This window comes from Sus scrofa, chromosome 2 (assembly GCF_000003025.6).
Source record: "Sus scrofa isolate TJ Tabasco breed Duroc chromosome 2, Sscrofa11.1, whole genome shotgun sequence".
NCBI classification, from domain to species: domain Eukaryota; kingdom Metazoa; phylum Chordata; class Mammalia; order Artiodactyla; family Suidae; genus Sus; species Sus scrofa.
In genome coordinates this window covers 125,560,252-125,577,852 of record NC_010444.4, presented here as the reverse complement: position 1 = coordinate 125,577,852, position 17,601 = coordinate 125,560,252, and the positions used below count along the sequence as shown (strand labels likewise).

Below are 17,601 nucleotides of genomic sequence, written 5' to 3'. Positions count from 1 at the left end.
GTGTTATGTGTGGTATGTTCCTATGAAGTAAAAACAATGCAACTAAAAATGGGAAGAGAATGTAGATGGAAGGAGAAAGGTAGAATAAACTCACTGGCTATGATTAAGGTAATAAGTGGAACAAAAAGGATGTTATAAAAAAATGGACAATACAGATTGTGAATAAAAAAATGACTAATGGTATTAAAAAAAGAAAGGTATAAGCATAAAGATAACTGATAGAACAGAAATATTAACCTTCCTAAATACTGTATTTATTATTTTTTTTTAAAAAAGGAGGAGTTCCCGTCATGGTGCAGTGGTTAACGAATCCGACTAGGAACCATGAGGTTGCGGGTTCGGTCCCTGCCCTTGCTCAGTGGGTTAATGATCCGGCGTTGTCCTGAACTGTGGTGTAGGTTGCAGACGCGGCTCGGATCCCACGTTGCTGTGGCTCTGGCGTAGGCCGGCGGCTACAGTTCCGATTGGACCCCTAGCCTGGGAACCTCCATATGCCGCAGGAGCGGCCCAAAGAAATAGCAAAAAGACAAAAAAAAAAAAAAAAAAATAAATAAAAAAAAGGAAACACAGCAAACACTGTGAAGAGGACCATAGCAAGTATAATGTAATTACAGAATAAGATAATATGAAAGAATTGAAAGCAATCACAATAATATTATCAACAAATGTGAAAGGATTTAATTTGCTTATCAAGTGGAAAGATTTTCAACCTGGCAATTAAAGACCCAACTAAATGTCTATTCAAGAGACACACCTGAAACAGGATGATTCAGAAAGGCAAAAAAATGAAAGGATAGTCAAAGGTATTCCACGCAAATGGAAACACAAAGAAAATGAGACAGCAAAACTGATATTAGATAAAGTAGAAAGCAAATATTAGGGTAAGATTTTCTAACTATGATTCCAAAGCTATATGTAAAAATGAAATTATAGGAAATAAAAAGAAACCTGTACATCTGATTACATACAATGGGAGGCAAACATGATGGAAATATAAATAACTTTAAAAAGACAGCTAATAAAACGGGGAAAATATTTGCAATACACATAATAAAGGATCTAGTATTTCTAAAACATAAATAATTCTTAAAAGTTAGGGGGAAAAGACAAAAACACAAACCAACTTTTCTCCAATGGTAAAATGGGCAAGACAAAAACAAAATTCACAAAAGCTGATACAAAATAATCCTCAAAAATTTTAAAAAGTCCTCAACTATGTGTGTAATGAGAAAAATGTACACCAAAGTATCGTTTCTCACCTATGCAACTGGCAAATTAAAAATACAAAACACCATATGCTTATTGGAGAGGTTGTGGGAAAAGAAGTCTCTAGCATGTGCTGTTGGTGTAAATAAAATTGGTACAACCCCCATTGGAAAAAAAAATTGCATTTTTTGTTTTTGTTTTTTTTTCCCCTGTGCTTATGGCATGCAGAAATGGATCAAACATTTGGCACAGCAGTGACCTCAGCCACAGCAGTGATAATGCTGGAGCCACCAGGAACTCCAAAATCTGGCAATTTTTAACAAAACTACATACGCATTTACCTTCTGACTTAAGACTGTTACCTCTAAAAGTTACTGCAAAGGCTTACCTCCAACATAAAAACACACACAGTTGGCTCATATTTTGTTTGAAACATTGTAACTCAAAATAGAGAAATAATCCCTACAAACTCATACACAGATAAGAGGTTGATTTGAATACATTGACCCAATGAGTTGCTGTGCTGATTTTTATTTATTTATATTTTGCAACGGCTTAAACTACAAAAATTTATTATCTAATAGTTCTGGAGGTTGAAAGTCTGACACTGGGGTCACTGCATTAAAATCAGGGTGTCAGCAGGGCCGTGTTCCTCTCTGGAGGCTCTTGGTGAGGATCATTTTTGTGGTTCATTTCAGGTTGTTGGAAGAATTCAGTTTCTTCAAGTGGTAGGCCTGAGATCCCCATTTTCTCACTGGATGTAAACTGAAGGCTTCTAGAGGCCACCTGCATTCCTTGGCTCATGGTCCTTTTTATCTCTCCTCAAAGCCAGCAACACTGGGTACAGCTTCTCTCACACTTTTTTTTTTTTTTTTTAAATTGAAGCATGGTTGACTTGCAATACTATATTAGTTTCAAGTGTACAACGTAGTTTTTTTTTTTTTTTTTTTTTTTTTTTTTTTTTTTGCCATTTCTTGGGCCGCTCCTGTGGCACATGGAGGTTCCCAGGCTAGGGGTCCAATCGGAACTGTAGCTGCCAGCCTACGCCAGAGCCACAGCAACGTGGGATCCGAGCCGCAACTGCAACCTACACCACAGTTCAGGACAACGCCGGATCGTTAACCCACTGAGCAAGGGCAGGGATGGAACCCGCAACCTCATGGTTCTTAGTCGGATTCATTAACCACTGCGCCACGACGGGAACTCCCAACATAGATTTTTTAATAGATTATACTCCATATAAACCATTATAAAACATTGGCTATATTCCCTGTGCTGTACATTACAAACTTATATTTATATACAGTAGTTTGTAACTCTAATCCCCTTCATCTATCTTGCCCCCTCCCCTAACCCTCTCCTTTCTGGTAACCACTGGTTTGTCCTCTGCATCTGTGTTTGCTTGTTTTGTTCATTTTTTAAAAAAAATTTTAAATGAGGAAGATTTCTACAAACAGATTTGCAGTGATTTACAAAAATATGTTTTTAAATGAAGAAAGCAAAATTCATTAAAGCATCTAGGAAAACCAATTTTTACATAAGAAAGAAGGGAAAGTAAAAAAATAAACACATTTGTTAATCTGTGCAAATAGAAATACAGGAAGAATACACCAAGGACTAATGAGATGGCTAGGTGGGATTGGGGGGAAGGGGGGAAGAAAAGAAATGACTAGAAGGGAGGAATTGCCACTTCTCTGAGTATACTGTTTTGTGCAGCTCTAATTTACAGAACAAAAAGTTTCACATACATTAAGAAAAAAATAAATAAAAACAGGACGGAGAAAAAAAAAATCCTTAAAATACCATGGAAACATATGAAGTGAAATGCATTTCAAATGAAGTACTATTTTACATGGAAGAAAGTAGAAGGAGAATAAAGCACTAACCCAGGTAACTTTTTACTATTATCGTTTTTTTTTTTAAATTGAGATACAATAATATTCACCCTTATATACAATTCAGTGGGTATTTTTGTATTCACAAAGTTGTATAACCAACACAATTCCAGACACATTCAATCCTAAATGTCACACTCATTAGCAGTCATTTACTATACATCCCTCTCCCAGCTCCTAGCAATCACTAATCTACTATTGATCTCAATGGATTCACCTATTATAGACATTTCATATAAATGGAACTCTATTTTGTTTTTGGCTTCTTAACACAATGTTTACAAAGTTCATCCATGTCGCAGTAGATATCAATACCTCATTCCTTTTTATGACTGAATAATAAATCTATCACATGTACATACTTTTATTTAACAGGTCATCAATTGATGGATATTTGGGTTCTTTCCCCTTTTTAGCTACTATGAAGATTCATATCCAAGTTTTTTTTTTTTTTTAACAAGTTTTCATTTCCCTTGAGGTGTACAGCTACAATTAGAATGTGTCATCATTTGCAATTCCCATTAAGCCTGTGTTAGTACATTTGATGGTATCATACAAGTCTTGGAGGTCTATTAATTTTCATTATTTATTTTTCTCTGTTCCTCTAACTGGATAATCTTAACTGACCAACCATTAGGTTCACCCAATTTTTCTTATATCTGCTCACATGTGCTATTGAAGTTTTTGTTTTAGTAATGTACTTCTCAATTCTTCAATGTTTTGTTTCTTCACCATTTCTATTCATTATTGATGTCTCTATTTGGTGAGACATCATTCTCACACAGAATCTTGTTTTTTCTAAGATATGATTTCCTTCAGTTCTTTAAACACATTTAAAATAGCTATTTAATGTCCTTGTCAAATATATCCAAAATCTCTCTCTTCTTGGGACAATTTCCACTGACTGCTTTTTTCCACTCTGTATATGGGCCATACTTTATTTCTGCGTAAGTCTTAAAACATTCTGAGCATTTTAAATAATGTCACAACTCCATAAATCAGGTATTCCCTTCTCCCCAGGGCTTACTGTTGTTCATAGCGAATTCTTTGAACTATTTTTGTGAATCCGTATTCTTTGTTGTGTACAGCCACTAAAGTCTCTGATTCATTAGCTTAGTGGAAAACGAATAACTGGTCAAAGATTTCCTCAATGCCTGGAATCAATACTTCTTTAGTTTTCCTGAGAGAATCCAAATGTGTCCTGGGGTACATCTTCGACACTTGGCCAGGAAGTAGACAATTCCACCTTAGCCTTCATTTCCTGCTTTGCCTCCACAGTCAGCCAGAAGTGAAGGTTTACAGTCTTTTCAGCACTTTCTTGAACGTGCATGTGACTTCCTTCATGTCAAGAAATCTGAATTTTCCAGATTTTCTTTTAAGCTGTTTGATTAACTTCTTCTTTTCCCCACCTATCACTCACTGCCTCAGGCAGCTGAGATGTTGAAAGAATTGCCTCTAACTGATTTCAAAATGTGATCTCAGGAAAAAGGCTTTTTTACACTGGGTAAGCACTTAGTTAAGTTAGATAAAGATAGAATTGATAGTAGGGTCTTCCAGTGAACTACCAAACTTGTGAAAAAATGCTAAGTTTCAGGCAGTGTGTCTTATTCAAATAAGCTCCAATCCTGTTATGGCCCTTTTAGCGACTGCCAAGCTGCTGGTTTTCATCGTAATTATAAGCTGCTGACTTTCAAGACACCATGGACTTTGGAGTGGGAGATGAGAATTGGGCAAGTTAAAATGTCACACATATAACTGTTCTTATCAAGACCCAGCCATTTTTAATGAATAATATTCTCTGGATTGCTGAAAGCTTTGGGTTAAATCCATAGTTCTGAAAACACTGATTCTGACAATAGGGACCATTTTCTCTTTGTTTTTAATGGAGAAAAAGAATTCCTGGATGTTCTTAGCCATTTCTGCTGACATTACCCCAGGTAATATGCAAACTTAGTTTTGAGACCATATGGCCTCAGGCTAAAGAAAAAAGAACTCTAAATATACATTAAAGGTTGGTTAGTGAACTTAACATGCCAAAAGGACACAGAAGACAGCTTGAGGGGGCTCCCATGAACCCAGTTAAGGACAATCTGAGCATCAAAATAAATAATGAATTTCTATGTCCCACCATTATAACAGGGACTAGCTTTGTTCTTCTATATTAAACAACTATAAAACAGGACAAGATACATGAAACAAGGGTTTCATAGAATGGACAAAAAGCAGTAGAGGACATTAATACATGAAAGAAAACACAAATGAGTTGAGTGCTACAAGAGTTTGAAGAGTTTCCAAACTATAGTGTGGGGGGAAGAAACTCCCAAATAGCCCAATGGCCTGACTGAGGCAAAAGTGTTCAAAGTTAGATAAGTTATGGTGACTGTAATTTGTAAGGCAAAATACTGGAAAGGAAGGAGACGCACAGAAAAGGAGAAAGTGCTCAGGAGATCTACACAATGGTCCCCTCAAGTCAATGGTATTAGACTGATTTGTACCATGTGAATAAAATCAACCAAGGCCAAGGGAAAAAAAGGCACTAGAAAGGAGCAGAACTATTCTAGGAGTTTACATAGGTCCAGGTACATAATTTGTGTTCTCCCCAGACACAACAGAAAAATTTCCTAATAGACAAAGCATTAGGTACAACTCTTAGAATGGTAATAAATCAGTAGTGACACCAAATGAGCCCTAAACCAAGGTTTCTCAACCTTAGCTTTGTTGAAATTCGGGGCCTGATCATTCTTTGTTGCATATGCGGTGAAATATTTAGCAGCATCTCTAGCCTATATCTACTAGATGCAGAACCTTTCTCCCCATTGGTGACACTCAAAACTATCTCCAGACACTGTCAAATATACTTTGTGGGTAAAAACTTCCCCAAGGTGAGATAAGATCATTAAAATAGCTATGAATGTTCAGATAAGATCATTAAAACAGCTATGAATGTTCCGTATGTTCCAGGAAGTAGAGAAAAACATGGACACGATACAAAGACTAATACAAATGAAATATTACAGCAGAATCAATAATGATGTATTACAGCATTATATATAGAAGCAAAATGCATATGAACAATAGTACAAAGGCTGGAGGGAAGAAAATTGAAGTGTACTATAGTAAGGTATTTAGACCATATGTAAAGTGGTATAAATGCTACTTGAGGTTAGGCTGTGATAAATTTAAGATGAATACTATAAACCTTATAAGCAAATAATAGATAAAATGAGGTAATAAAAAATACCCAATAAAAATAGAAAAGTAGAATAAAAGAGGTATCCATGAAACGCATTTAAAAACTCAATAAATAGGGGGGAATGGAAAACTCTTCTTTACTTCAAAAAGCCATCTAATAAATGTAGAAAGAAGATGAAATTTAGAAAAAAAAAATCACCATTTACAACTATTATAGCAATAATTGTTTCAGGTAAGAATTATGGATGAATATTAAACTAGTGCATGAAAGTTTCAGGAAAGAAATATACATAGTCTCAAAATATCTGCAAGATAATTATTGATTACAAAGAAAACAAGCAACTTTGCAGTGGAGAAACCTTATAGATACCACTTGAAATAAGTAAGCAAAGTCAACACTACCAGTAATGGGTAGTCATACCACACCATCACAGAACTCCTGATATGAGGTACTATGGCAAATACAACATTCCTTCTGTAATATTCCTGCTAAAAGTGCATAACTTGAGTTTATTCAATAGTTTGAACATTAGACAAACCCAAATAAAGGTACAATGTAAAATAAAGTGATCTACACTTTTGAAAAATCCGAAGACAGACTGAAGTATTGTTTCCAATCAAAGAGAATGTATGGTGACAATTATATGTTAAGGCATGATGCTGTATTTTCTGTTGCTGTAGAAAGACACAGGGGCAAGTAGCAAAATCTGAATGTCTGATAACTGGATTATGGTAATACAAAAGACTAAAGAATTAGCTTGTTTTTAAAGACAAAAATATAAAGGGGGAGGAGAAAAGGAAAAGGATGAGGGGAAGAGAGTGAGGAGAGAGACAAAGGAAGGAAGGAGAAAAAAAAGGAAGAAGAGAAAGGGGGGGGAAAGGAACAGAAGGTGTAGAGGAGAGGGGAACATGAGAGTCAGGGATAAAGTAAATGCAGTAAAATGTTAATATTGGGGGGATCTTGTTGAAGGATATTGTGTAGTAAAGAATTCGGCCTTGCTTAAAGAGAGAAATTGCTTTTACCGTCACTTTCATGGAGGTACTCTATGTCATAACTGGTAGGAGTGTCTGCTTAGGGCAGCAAACTGGGCTCACTAAAAAAGACCTACCATGTGATTTAGGATGGGGGCTTTGGGTTATATATTATCAGTCCAACTGCAACAATAATGTGGGCAATCAAATCATCTTGCCTACATAATGAAGTTACAATAAAAATTCTGGAAGCCAAAGCTCGAGTGAGCTTCTCGGACTGGCAACACTCCTTGCAGATGGATGCCAGGATGGTAACGCAACCTGACGACAATAAAAACTTTGCATTCTGAACCCTCACAGACTTTGCCCTACGCATCTCCCTTAGGTCCATCACAATTTGTATCATTTCCTTGTAATAAACTATAACTGGAAATATAACACATTTCAGTGAGTTCTGGAGGTTTTCGAGTGAATTTCTGAACTTGAGGGTATTTCGGGAACCCTCCCCCATAACCTCCAAACCTGCAGTTGGTGTCAGAAGTGACAGTGGTCTTGTGTGGGCTCTTTCATTAAACTCTGTAGTTGAACCTAACTGCTTGAAGTTGGGGTTAGAAGTCTTGAGCAGACCTGGTAGTCTGGAGGACAAAGCTCTCAACTTTGCAGACTGGCTATGGGAGTAGGGACAGAGACATTATTTTTAAACTTTTCCTCTAATAATTTTCATGATTAAAATTTCATTTGAAATTAATTTCAATGTGACAAACCGGAATTACATAACAATTTAAAAGAAAAAAGGAGAAAAAAAAATGTAACTGGGTCACGATGCTGTACAGTAGAAAAAAAACTGTATTGGGGAAATAACGATAAAAAAATTAATAAAAATAAACAGCATCCAACACAACAAATACAATTTTCTTTCTGCATATTCTCTTGAATTCTACTGCCCTAGTTATCCAAGTTCTTAAGCTCCTGAAAAAGATAAAAATGACTTTTCAGAGCTTCTTGATTCCTGCTAACCATAAGGCTTTTTCTTCCATTAAGAGCACAAAAGCACTAGTTAGTGTTATTTAGTCAACCAAGAACTTTTAATGTCTCCCAGAGTAGCAAAAAAGTGAAACATTTGAGGGGATTTGTAAAATTTTGTTTCCTTTTATTTTTTTTTTAATTTTGTCTTTTTTTTTTTTGCCATTTCTTGGGCTGCTCCTGTGGCATATGGAAGTTCCCAGGCTAGGGGTCCAATCGCAGCCGGCCCACGCCACAGCCACAGCAACACGGGATCCGAGCCACATCTGCAACCTACACCACAGCTCATGGTAACGCTGGATCCTTAACCCACTGGGTGAGGCCAGGGATCGAACCCGCAACCTCATGGTTCCTAGTTGGATTTGTTAATCACTGTGCCACGACGGGAACGCCTCTGTTTCCTTTTAAATATAAGTGCTAAAAGTGCCTCCTTCAGTGAATTATCATAACCTCTGCTTAGCTATCAGTGCACATACTCCTTCAAGCAAATCTCCTTCAGAATTTATTCTTATAAGTTCCAATCTATGATTCCTCAAAAAATGTTTCTATAAGAACACATGGCCAAGTAACTAGATGTTACTAATTCTTGATTTGGTAGAAATATTTATATGCAATAAAATACAAAACCAATTTTTGGTTATGTTGGTACATTTAAATGTTAACGTTGCCCAAGTAAGTAGAAACACAATTCAGAAACTTTCCTGGGAAACCATCAAAAATTTAAAAATTGGGAGTTCTCTTGTGGTGCAGGGGGTTAAGGATCTGGTGTTGTCAACTGCAGTGTTATGGGTCGCTGCTGTGGTGTGGGTTCAGTTCTTGGCCTGGGAACTTCCACATGCCATGGGTGTAGCCAAAAAAAAAAAAAAAAATTAAAAATCACAAATTATTAAAACTATTAATAAAAATTAATACACAAATTATTATGTGTATCTATAATAAAAGTTATTACGTTTTGCTAATGAGAATAACTTTCAGCAAAAGTGATCTATTTTAAATAGCTACAATTTCCTCATATTTTCAATTATTTTAAATATATCTCAACATTTATTTTCAAAATATAAAAAACAGAGCTAAACCAGTGAAACATACTTAATGATAAGCACAAATGAGAAAATCTGAGATAGCTATAAGCTCAAAATTCTTTTATAGAGGGAACTGTCTGGATATACTTAAAATTAATTTAAGTATGCACTGATTTGTGTAACTTAAACTTAACTTGAACACCTTAAAAGAAAAAGACAAACTTATCTCTATAACCCATTCAAAGAGATCTATTCACATACAAATTTAAATAAAGAGCTGGTTAAAAAAGAAAAAGGAAAAACAATTTTCAGATAGAAAAGTTCATAAAAAAATAGTACTAATCAATCATCAAAGGTAATTTTTTTCCCCTGAAACACAGCAATTTTGGATTGCTGTTCTTTTCGCCTCCGGCTTGCTTCCCATGAAGGATGAAGAGGCAGCTGTGATTTCTGTTTTGTATTTTCAAATCCTCTTTGTGCACTCTTATTAAGCTGATTCTTGATCTGTGGTTCAATTTGCTGAGAACCTGGAGGAGGAAATGAAATTAATGAAAATTAAGTCTATAGATAAATAGCATAGAAGATAAATAAATACATTTTATCTCTTCAAATCAGCATTTAAGGAAGAAATTCAGTTTTACTTAAATGAATACCCTACAGTATAAAAATCTAAGTGCTACAGGAAACAGTTTGAAGTTAAAATATACACATGAACAGTCAATTTTATGACACATACTTTTTAATCTTTGTTAGCAGATATTTATTGCATGCCTCCTAGTATATGCTGTGCTGTTTTATTTACACTGACATTAAAGGAAACACAGTCACACAACATATAAGGCAATTTTTTTTTTTTTTTACAAAAGGCAGAGGGGCATCTAGTATTTTTAAAGGAATATAGTTCATTAACTTATGATTATCTGTGTGAAGAGCAATGCAGCCAGAAAACTCACATGTTTTAACTAAAATATTGAATCCAAAAATGTTCATGGGCAAGATGTTTAAAGGCTGATAATTAATTCCACTCCCTTCTGTTATTGAGCAAAAAGCTGTGACTGAAAGGTAAACTGCTGTATCGACTCCAATTTAAGACAAAGTTCTTTTTTAACCATAAATTTATCCATCAGATATGAGGGTGGCAACTTGTATTCTAGTCCTTACAACCTCTTATATTATAAAAAACTTCAATTATATTATTTTGAACAAAGTACTGGGAGACATACTTGCCTGAAAAGACTGAATCAATGCATATTTAAGTAATCAGAAAGAAGAAAGAGTGGCTAAAAATTCCTTACAGATTTTTTCATCAGTCCTAGCTAGAGGTGTATAACTTCTCCATTGTAAGTTTGCCATCATTGTCAGAAGCCTTTTAAAGATCTTAAAAAGCAAATGCCATAATGTTATACAAACATTTTGGGATAACACTTTGGGATACACATTTGCAAAACAGTTTGGGATAACATTTCCAAAACATCACTGCACACAGATTCAAACTGTCCTGTATCTTGTACATACCACATGTGGTCTAGAAATCTATGTTATAATGCTCAAAGAGTGGCTCTAGTGATGAAGAATGAAAAATTTAAACGTTAAATGAAATTGCTTCATGTAAACTGAGATTTGAATAAGGCACTATTTCTAAACTGATACATATTTTACATAATTAAGTAAAGTATATTTGCATGTGTAAATAAATGGATAAATTAAATATTATAAATTTATAAGCTAGGTAAGAACAACAATAACAAAAAAAGTTTTATTTGGGTATCCTAATGGGGAAAATGTGGGAGTGTCTTAAGTTTACAGTTATCCTGTATTTGTGAATATAAGGCCATGTATTTGCCAAAGCTAGTATTTTAATAAGTCATGAAAATAACATAAAAATTTGGCATGGGCTTTGAAGTTCGGTGGCAAGTAGTAGAGAAATGAATATCTGAGGGTGAAAGGTGAGTATCCTATACGTTAATGAAAAGGTAAAACTGGTGTCAGTGAAAAGTTGGGAAGTAAGTCTACAAGCTGATGGAGGTATAGCACCAGGGTAAGTGGCTGGAAAGATCAGTGTACTGATGGCTCTTCGGCAATGAACTACAAAAAAAGAGAAGAGTTGAGGAAAGAATTGGCCAGCTCACAGGCAGAAATGAAAGAGAGGGTCCAGATACTTGGGTAAGGTTTAGAAAAGCCTTTGGACTCCAAATTGTAAGAGATAAGACTGACAAAGACTTTAAGCAGTAAAGGTCCCTAGAGATTTAGCCCTGGAGCAGAGATAAAAGTATAGTAGGTCTTTTCAACCAAACCTGAGAGTCTCAAGGCAACAGACACTGAATGATGGGGGTGGGGTGGGAAAGGGGGAGGTGTAAAAAACAAACAAACAAACAAACAAACAAACCAAAAAACCCCCCACAGGCATACAGACATAAATCAGGCAAGTTTGAAAAATCATTCTAGGAAAGAATTTTCGGTGTGGTGACTAGCTCACTGAGGGACTGATGGGAAGCAAAGTGGTCAGAAATCCCAGTAAGTTTTTGAGGGAACTGAATTGTGAAAGATCACAGGCCTGGGCTGGGAAAAAAATCTGACTGTTAAGTCTCTAAACCATCTTCAGGATCATCTACTTTTACTAATCACTTGTTGCAAAGAAGATCATACTAAATGTCCACTTCCTATGTGGCTACAGAACAAAGACCCTCCCAAGAACACAGTCAGAGACTATGGAGAAAAGTGGCTAAGAAAGGTCTTCAGAAATTGTTCACAATTTTTGCTCAGGTAGTAGACACGTTTCCCAAAACTGATTGAGGGTCTGTATTGTGGTTATCTTGTCCCCGCTCTACCACAAAATATTTGGTCTGAGTTGGAGGCAGGCAGTTTGTTTTTTTAGTGCACAGGTCACCAAATTTGGGGCAGTCACATCCATGAGATGTGATGGGAAACAATGCATCATCACTCAGTGATTCTCAGCTTTAAACTGGATACAGTGACTGGACAGGACTTTGGGTTAGCTCATTTGGGAACACATAGCATGCTCTAAGTGTAGAGGAAACAAGAAATCAGCATCTGGTGATTGAAAGGATGGTCAGTGGCATACAGGTATTCAAGAAATTCCTTTTTCTTTTTGCACCTAGCCACGTAGCTTAGGCTGCATTTCTTAGTTCCCTTGTGGCTAGAAGGGGTCATGTCACTGAATTCTGGGTAATTAAATGAGTGAGCAGAACTGATTCCTGACACTTTCAGGCCTGGACCATGAAAACCTTTTATAAAATTCTCCATGTATTCTATTTCTTTCTGTTGGCCAAATGAAGATTACTGCGGAACAGAAGGAGGGAGTCAAAAAATGGAAGCAACCTGATCCTTGAATGCCTATGTGAAACAAAGACCCTGTGCTGATCAACGATAGATTGTAATGTGAGTGAGAAGTACATTTTTATTATTTTAATTTATTTTATTGCTTTTTAGGGCTGCATGTGTGGCACATGGAAGTTTCCAGGCTAGGGGTAGAATCGGAACTACAGGTGCCAGCCTACATCACACCCACAGCAACAGGGGATCTGAGCCACCTCTACAAGCTATACCACACTAGGCTAGGGGTAGAATCGGAACTACAGGTGCTAGCCTACATCACACCCACAGCAACAGGGGATCTGAGGCACCTCTACAAGCTATACCACACTCACAGCAATGCCAGATCTTTAACCCACTGAGAGACGCCAGGGATCAAAGCCGCATCCTCATGAATCCTAGTCGGGTTTGTTAACTGCAGAGCCACGAAGGGAGCTCCAATTTTTATTATTTTAAATCAGTGAGAGTTTGGGATTATACATAGAAATCAGCCAACCCAAATATATTAACTTTGATTTGTTATGAATTAATCTGAAAATACTTTGTTTTTACTCTTAACCCTGAAAGTAACATACTTATTACTGAATATTTAATGGCATGGTGTTGACTAAGATGGAACTTATAAAATACTTTAAAGAATATGTTGATTTATCTCAAGATAAATTAAACAGACCTGATATTTCCTGATAACTTTGTCTGTATCTTTATCACTGGCAGGACATGGAGGGGGGGGAATTAAAGTAAAAAATTATACTGATAATTATAAGTTGCTCTATTTCAATTTCTGTGGGTACATATTACATTAAGGCTATTAAGCAACCAGAATATTTCATCCTTCCACTTTGGCAAAGCGCTGTTCAACTGTATATGGAAGTCAGGCAGCCATTAACACATACCTGAGGTTTTGCTTTTTGGAACTTGTTCTCTGTAACTTCTAAAAGAAGAAAAACACTATTAGCATATTTAAGAGATAAATAAATCCTCTGACTTTAAGAAGATAACATAAAAACAATGTTGATAAAACTCATTTAAAAAAAAACTATCATATTCTTTTACCCCCCCAGAAACCAATAAAAATATTATGAAAACTCCAAGTTTTAGCTATATCAAATGTTTGTCAGACCCCGATATTACTACACAAACATGTAGGAATTTTCCTTTCACCACTTTTACAGGGACTTCTGGTGATAAATATCCTGTCTTGGTTACCTTATAACCCTGAGGACTACCTAGGCAAAGAATTTCAAAAATCTCATGGGAGAATGAGTCATACATAACAAAAACTAAGATTAACATTTTATAGGAGAGGGAAGAGAGAGTGCTACGTAATTTTCAAGTGAAGAAAGAATTGTAGCTTTTTGAGGCAGAGTTGGGAGATAATGAGGAATATAACAATGATTTTCAAGGCTCCAAAGATAGTTTGTATGTCTTTTCCATAGTCCTACTTCTTTGAAAAATTTTAACATCACATTTTTCTGTTCTATTAAAAATTATCCCTGATGCATAAAATTATAGAAAAACAGTTTACTGAAAATAGCAAACCATGATTTTCATTCTGAAATGTGAAGATATCCCTGACCAGATTGGGACTGCAAAATGAAATTACACTTAATGATTTATAACAAAACAACTGTGAAAAGCAGTGACTAACAGAAGGGATAAAGATGACGGTATCACCAAATATAAAGCAGTCTGGAGAAAGTGTGTTAGGGCAAGCAGCCTTATGTACTAAAATAGGAATAGATAATAAAACGATTGATGTTTACAATAATGCCCTGGATCAGCAAGAGGAAAAAAAAAAAAAAACCCTGTATTCTTTTTAGAAAGACATGTTTAAATAGTGAGATATATGTGAGACATTTTCAAAAGTCTTTATAAAGGTAACTCAAAGTTTCAAAGCTTTGATAATCAAAGGAATTAAATTAGTTAGATAATTATTTGTCTATATCACCTTTGTGGCATATGGAAGTTCCCAGGCCAGGGGCTGAATGTGAGCCAGAGCTGCAGCCTACACCATAGCTGTGGCAATGCCAGATCCTTAATCCACTGTGCCACACAGGGATCTAAACTGCACTGCTGCAGAGAAAATGCTGGATCCTTAATCTGCCGTGACACAGTGGGAACTCTTATATCACCTCATTTTCAGATGAGGTTGGAAAAATACGGCATTATCATATGTATACCTCTATATATTATCCCAATATAAAGTTGGAGAGGGCCAAGTCTAATAAACATAGGATGTATTGCATAAACCAGAAATGTGTATAAGAGATAGTACCTCAATGAAAGGATGTAAATATTTCATATCTTTCAAAAAACTAAGAACTAATAATTATATCAGGATAAAACTCTTACCTTTCAGAGCTTTTAGATTCAGATAAAGAATGGAAAAACACTGATTCAAACTTCCTTGCTTCTGTATGTGGCTTGCTTTTATTATTTCTTATATCCTGATGGGTTTCAAGCACATCTTCATCAGGTTTCAATTTTTTGCGATGGTTTTGTTCCTTGACTGAAAAATGACAATGGCTTTCCTTCTTTCGTGTCCGTTTGACCTTCCCAATGAAGAAGTCGTCACCACTATCACTATCCTCAGACATGGAAGACTGCTTGTAAAACCTTTCTTCTGTGCTATCATCAAAATACTCCTTCTCTTCTTCATGTAATTCTTCTCCATCACTGTTACTACCAGGTGAGCTACCGGACTCTTTCTTCTTTTTGGTTTGACTTAATGTTTTCACTTTGGGGTCAGCAGATGTCTTCTGGGGTTCAGAGGGAACTGTAGAAACCTTCTCAGAAGGCTTTGACAGAGAATTTGGAATGTCCACTGCTCTGGATCCATGTTCCATCTTGGCTATTTTTTCTTTTGAATTATTTATTGGTTTCTTTGCCAATATTTTGGCTTCTTTCTCTTCTCGCTCACTAATAATAGTTCCTTCATGCTGTAACTTACTGGCATCATCATTTGAACACAAAGTGTCCTTGGAATGATTTTCTTCTGAAGCATTCTTTGATGACTTAACTTCAACAACATTTTGTCTTGCATCTTTAAAGGCTTTGACAGCAGCTGCAAGAGAAACAGCATATGACTTGTTTCAGCATTGAAACAAATAATAAAAACCACTGTTTCAGTACAGCATTTTTTAAATTATGTGGAAACACAAGAATGATTAGAATTTCTATTACATATATATAATGGGTATGAACTCACAAAGAAATCTATTGACTTTTAAAAAAACCAAACACATAAGAAATGCTGTTATCCATTTTAAATCTCTAAAACTAAAAAGAAAATCATCCGTTCAGGCATAGGTGTTACTTCATTGAAGATAAACAAATCAAATCAAATAGCAACTTTAATTTCTCCAGTAATAATGTATTAATACAATTGTAGAGTATTATAAATTGTGTTTTTAGACATAAAAATAAATATCTTCTAATCTGTAACAGAAGCATTTGTTTTCAATAATTTTATAATATATAAACAAATTAAAATTATGTGATTAAGTGGCAACATCACAAATAATAGTATTACATCAATATTTAGAAAATCAATTATATTTAATATTATAAATATATGTATTAGGAATTTAGGAAATTAAGAATTTTTTTAAAAATAGAAAATTCAGGAGTTCCCATCATGGCTCAGTGGTTAACGAATCTGACTAGGAACCATCAGGTTGAGGGTTCATTCCCTGGCCCTGCTCAGTGGGTTAAGGATCTGGCGTTGCCATGAGCTGTGGTGCAGGTCACAGACATGGCTTGGATCCTATGTTGCTGTGGCTCTGGTGTAGGCTGGCAGCTACAGCTCCGATTAGATCCCTAGCCTGGGAACCTCCATATGCCGTGACTGCGGCCCTAGAAAAAAAAAGATAAAAACAAACAAACAAAAAATATATATATAAAATTCAGACATCACATATCTTTCATATTTTCAGGACTCTTCCCCCATTCAAAAATACCTGAAAGAGACATTTATAATATAAAAAGTCCTCAAAAGGAAAAAAGGACCATTAAAAAAAAATAAATGAATGGCCGTTATTTAAATCACGTAATATAAATGGCTTAAAAGGCATTTAATTCATACCTTTTAGCACATCAATTTTTTTCTTCAGAAGAGGATGAACTGCTAGTCTGGCAATTGCTCTTTCAGTTGCGGTAGAATCAGGCTGAAAATTAAAATAATAAACACATGGAATAAAAACTATGTAATACTACTAAGAAGTGAATGAAATACAAGTCATTATGATTTTTAAAAGTTAAAAGTTAGGGAATAGGAACTTGTTAATATTCTAATTAGATAACTCACCTGTATATTTCCTGCTAAAGATAGCACACTGACAAAAATACTACTGCTCTTCAAGAGTTAAATTAATCATACAATCAATTAATAAATATTCTCTGGGTACTTAGTATCTTTCCAGAATTATGGTAGGCATCATGTGTGATAGTAAAAAAATGTAATATATCTCCTGCATTCAAGGAGTTTGAAAGATCTAGTTAAGAAGACCAAATTAATATGAAAGAAGTAACACAATACTAAGCTGGGTGATACAATTTATCACTACTGTAATTCTTGAAGTGCATTTACTAGAAATTATCAAATGCTATATATTTTAATTTTGTTGTTTTGAATGACTAATACCACTACCAGTGGTATTACTAATACTACTACTAGTGCCTGGCTTATAGTCAACACTATAGATACCCGATGGTGATTGAATGGGAATACACACACACACACACATATGCACAATATATATAGTATTTATACATTTATAAATTCATAATTCAGACAAATTGCTTTAAATATCTGTATGCTGAAAGTTTCCTTATTTCTACCTCTAGCTCTAACTTGAGCTCCAGATTCTTATATCCAATCACCTACTTGACATGTTAAAAGATAATTCTGTGATTTTCTTCTTAAACCTATTTCTACTATAGTCTTTCCCATCTTA

The 17,601-nt window shown here is 35.3% G+C and overlaps 1 protein-coding gene across 2 annotated transcripts in view; it reads right to left on the bottom strand.

The window, feature by feature from the left end:
* Positions 3,102–17,601, bottom strand: part of SRFBP1 (serum response factor binding protein 1) — a 67,008-nt gene continuing 52,508 nt past the window's right edge. The window contains 5 exon segments of one of the 2 annotated variants that reach the window (NM_001244566.1): positions 8,438–8,873; positions 9,291–9,837; positions 13,540–13,577; positions 14,999–15,710; positions 16,731–16,812. In NM_001244566.1, coding sequence (NP_001231495.1) covers positions 9,653–9,837; positions 13,540–13,577; positions 14,999–15,710; positions 16,731–16,812 — 1,017 coding nt within the window. In that variant the 3' untranslated portion in view covers positions 8,438–8,873; positions 9,291–9,652. 2 annotated transcript variants of the gene reach the window in all.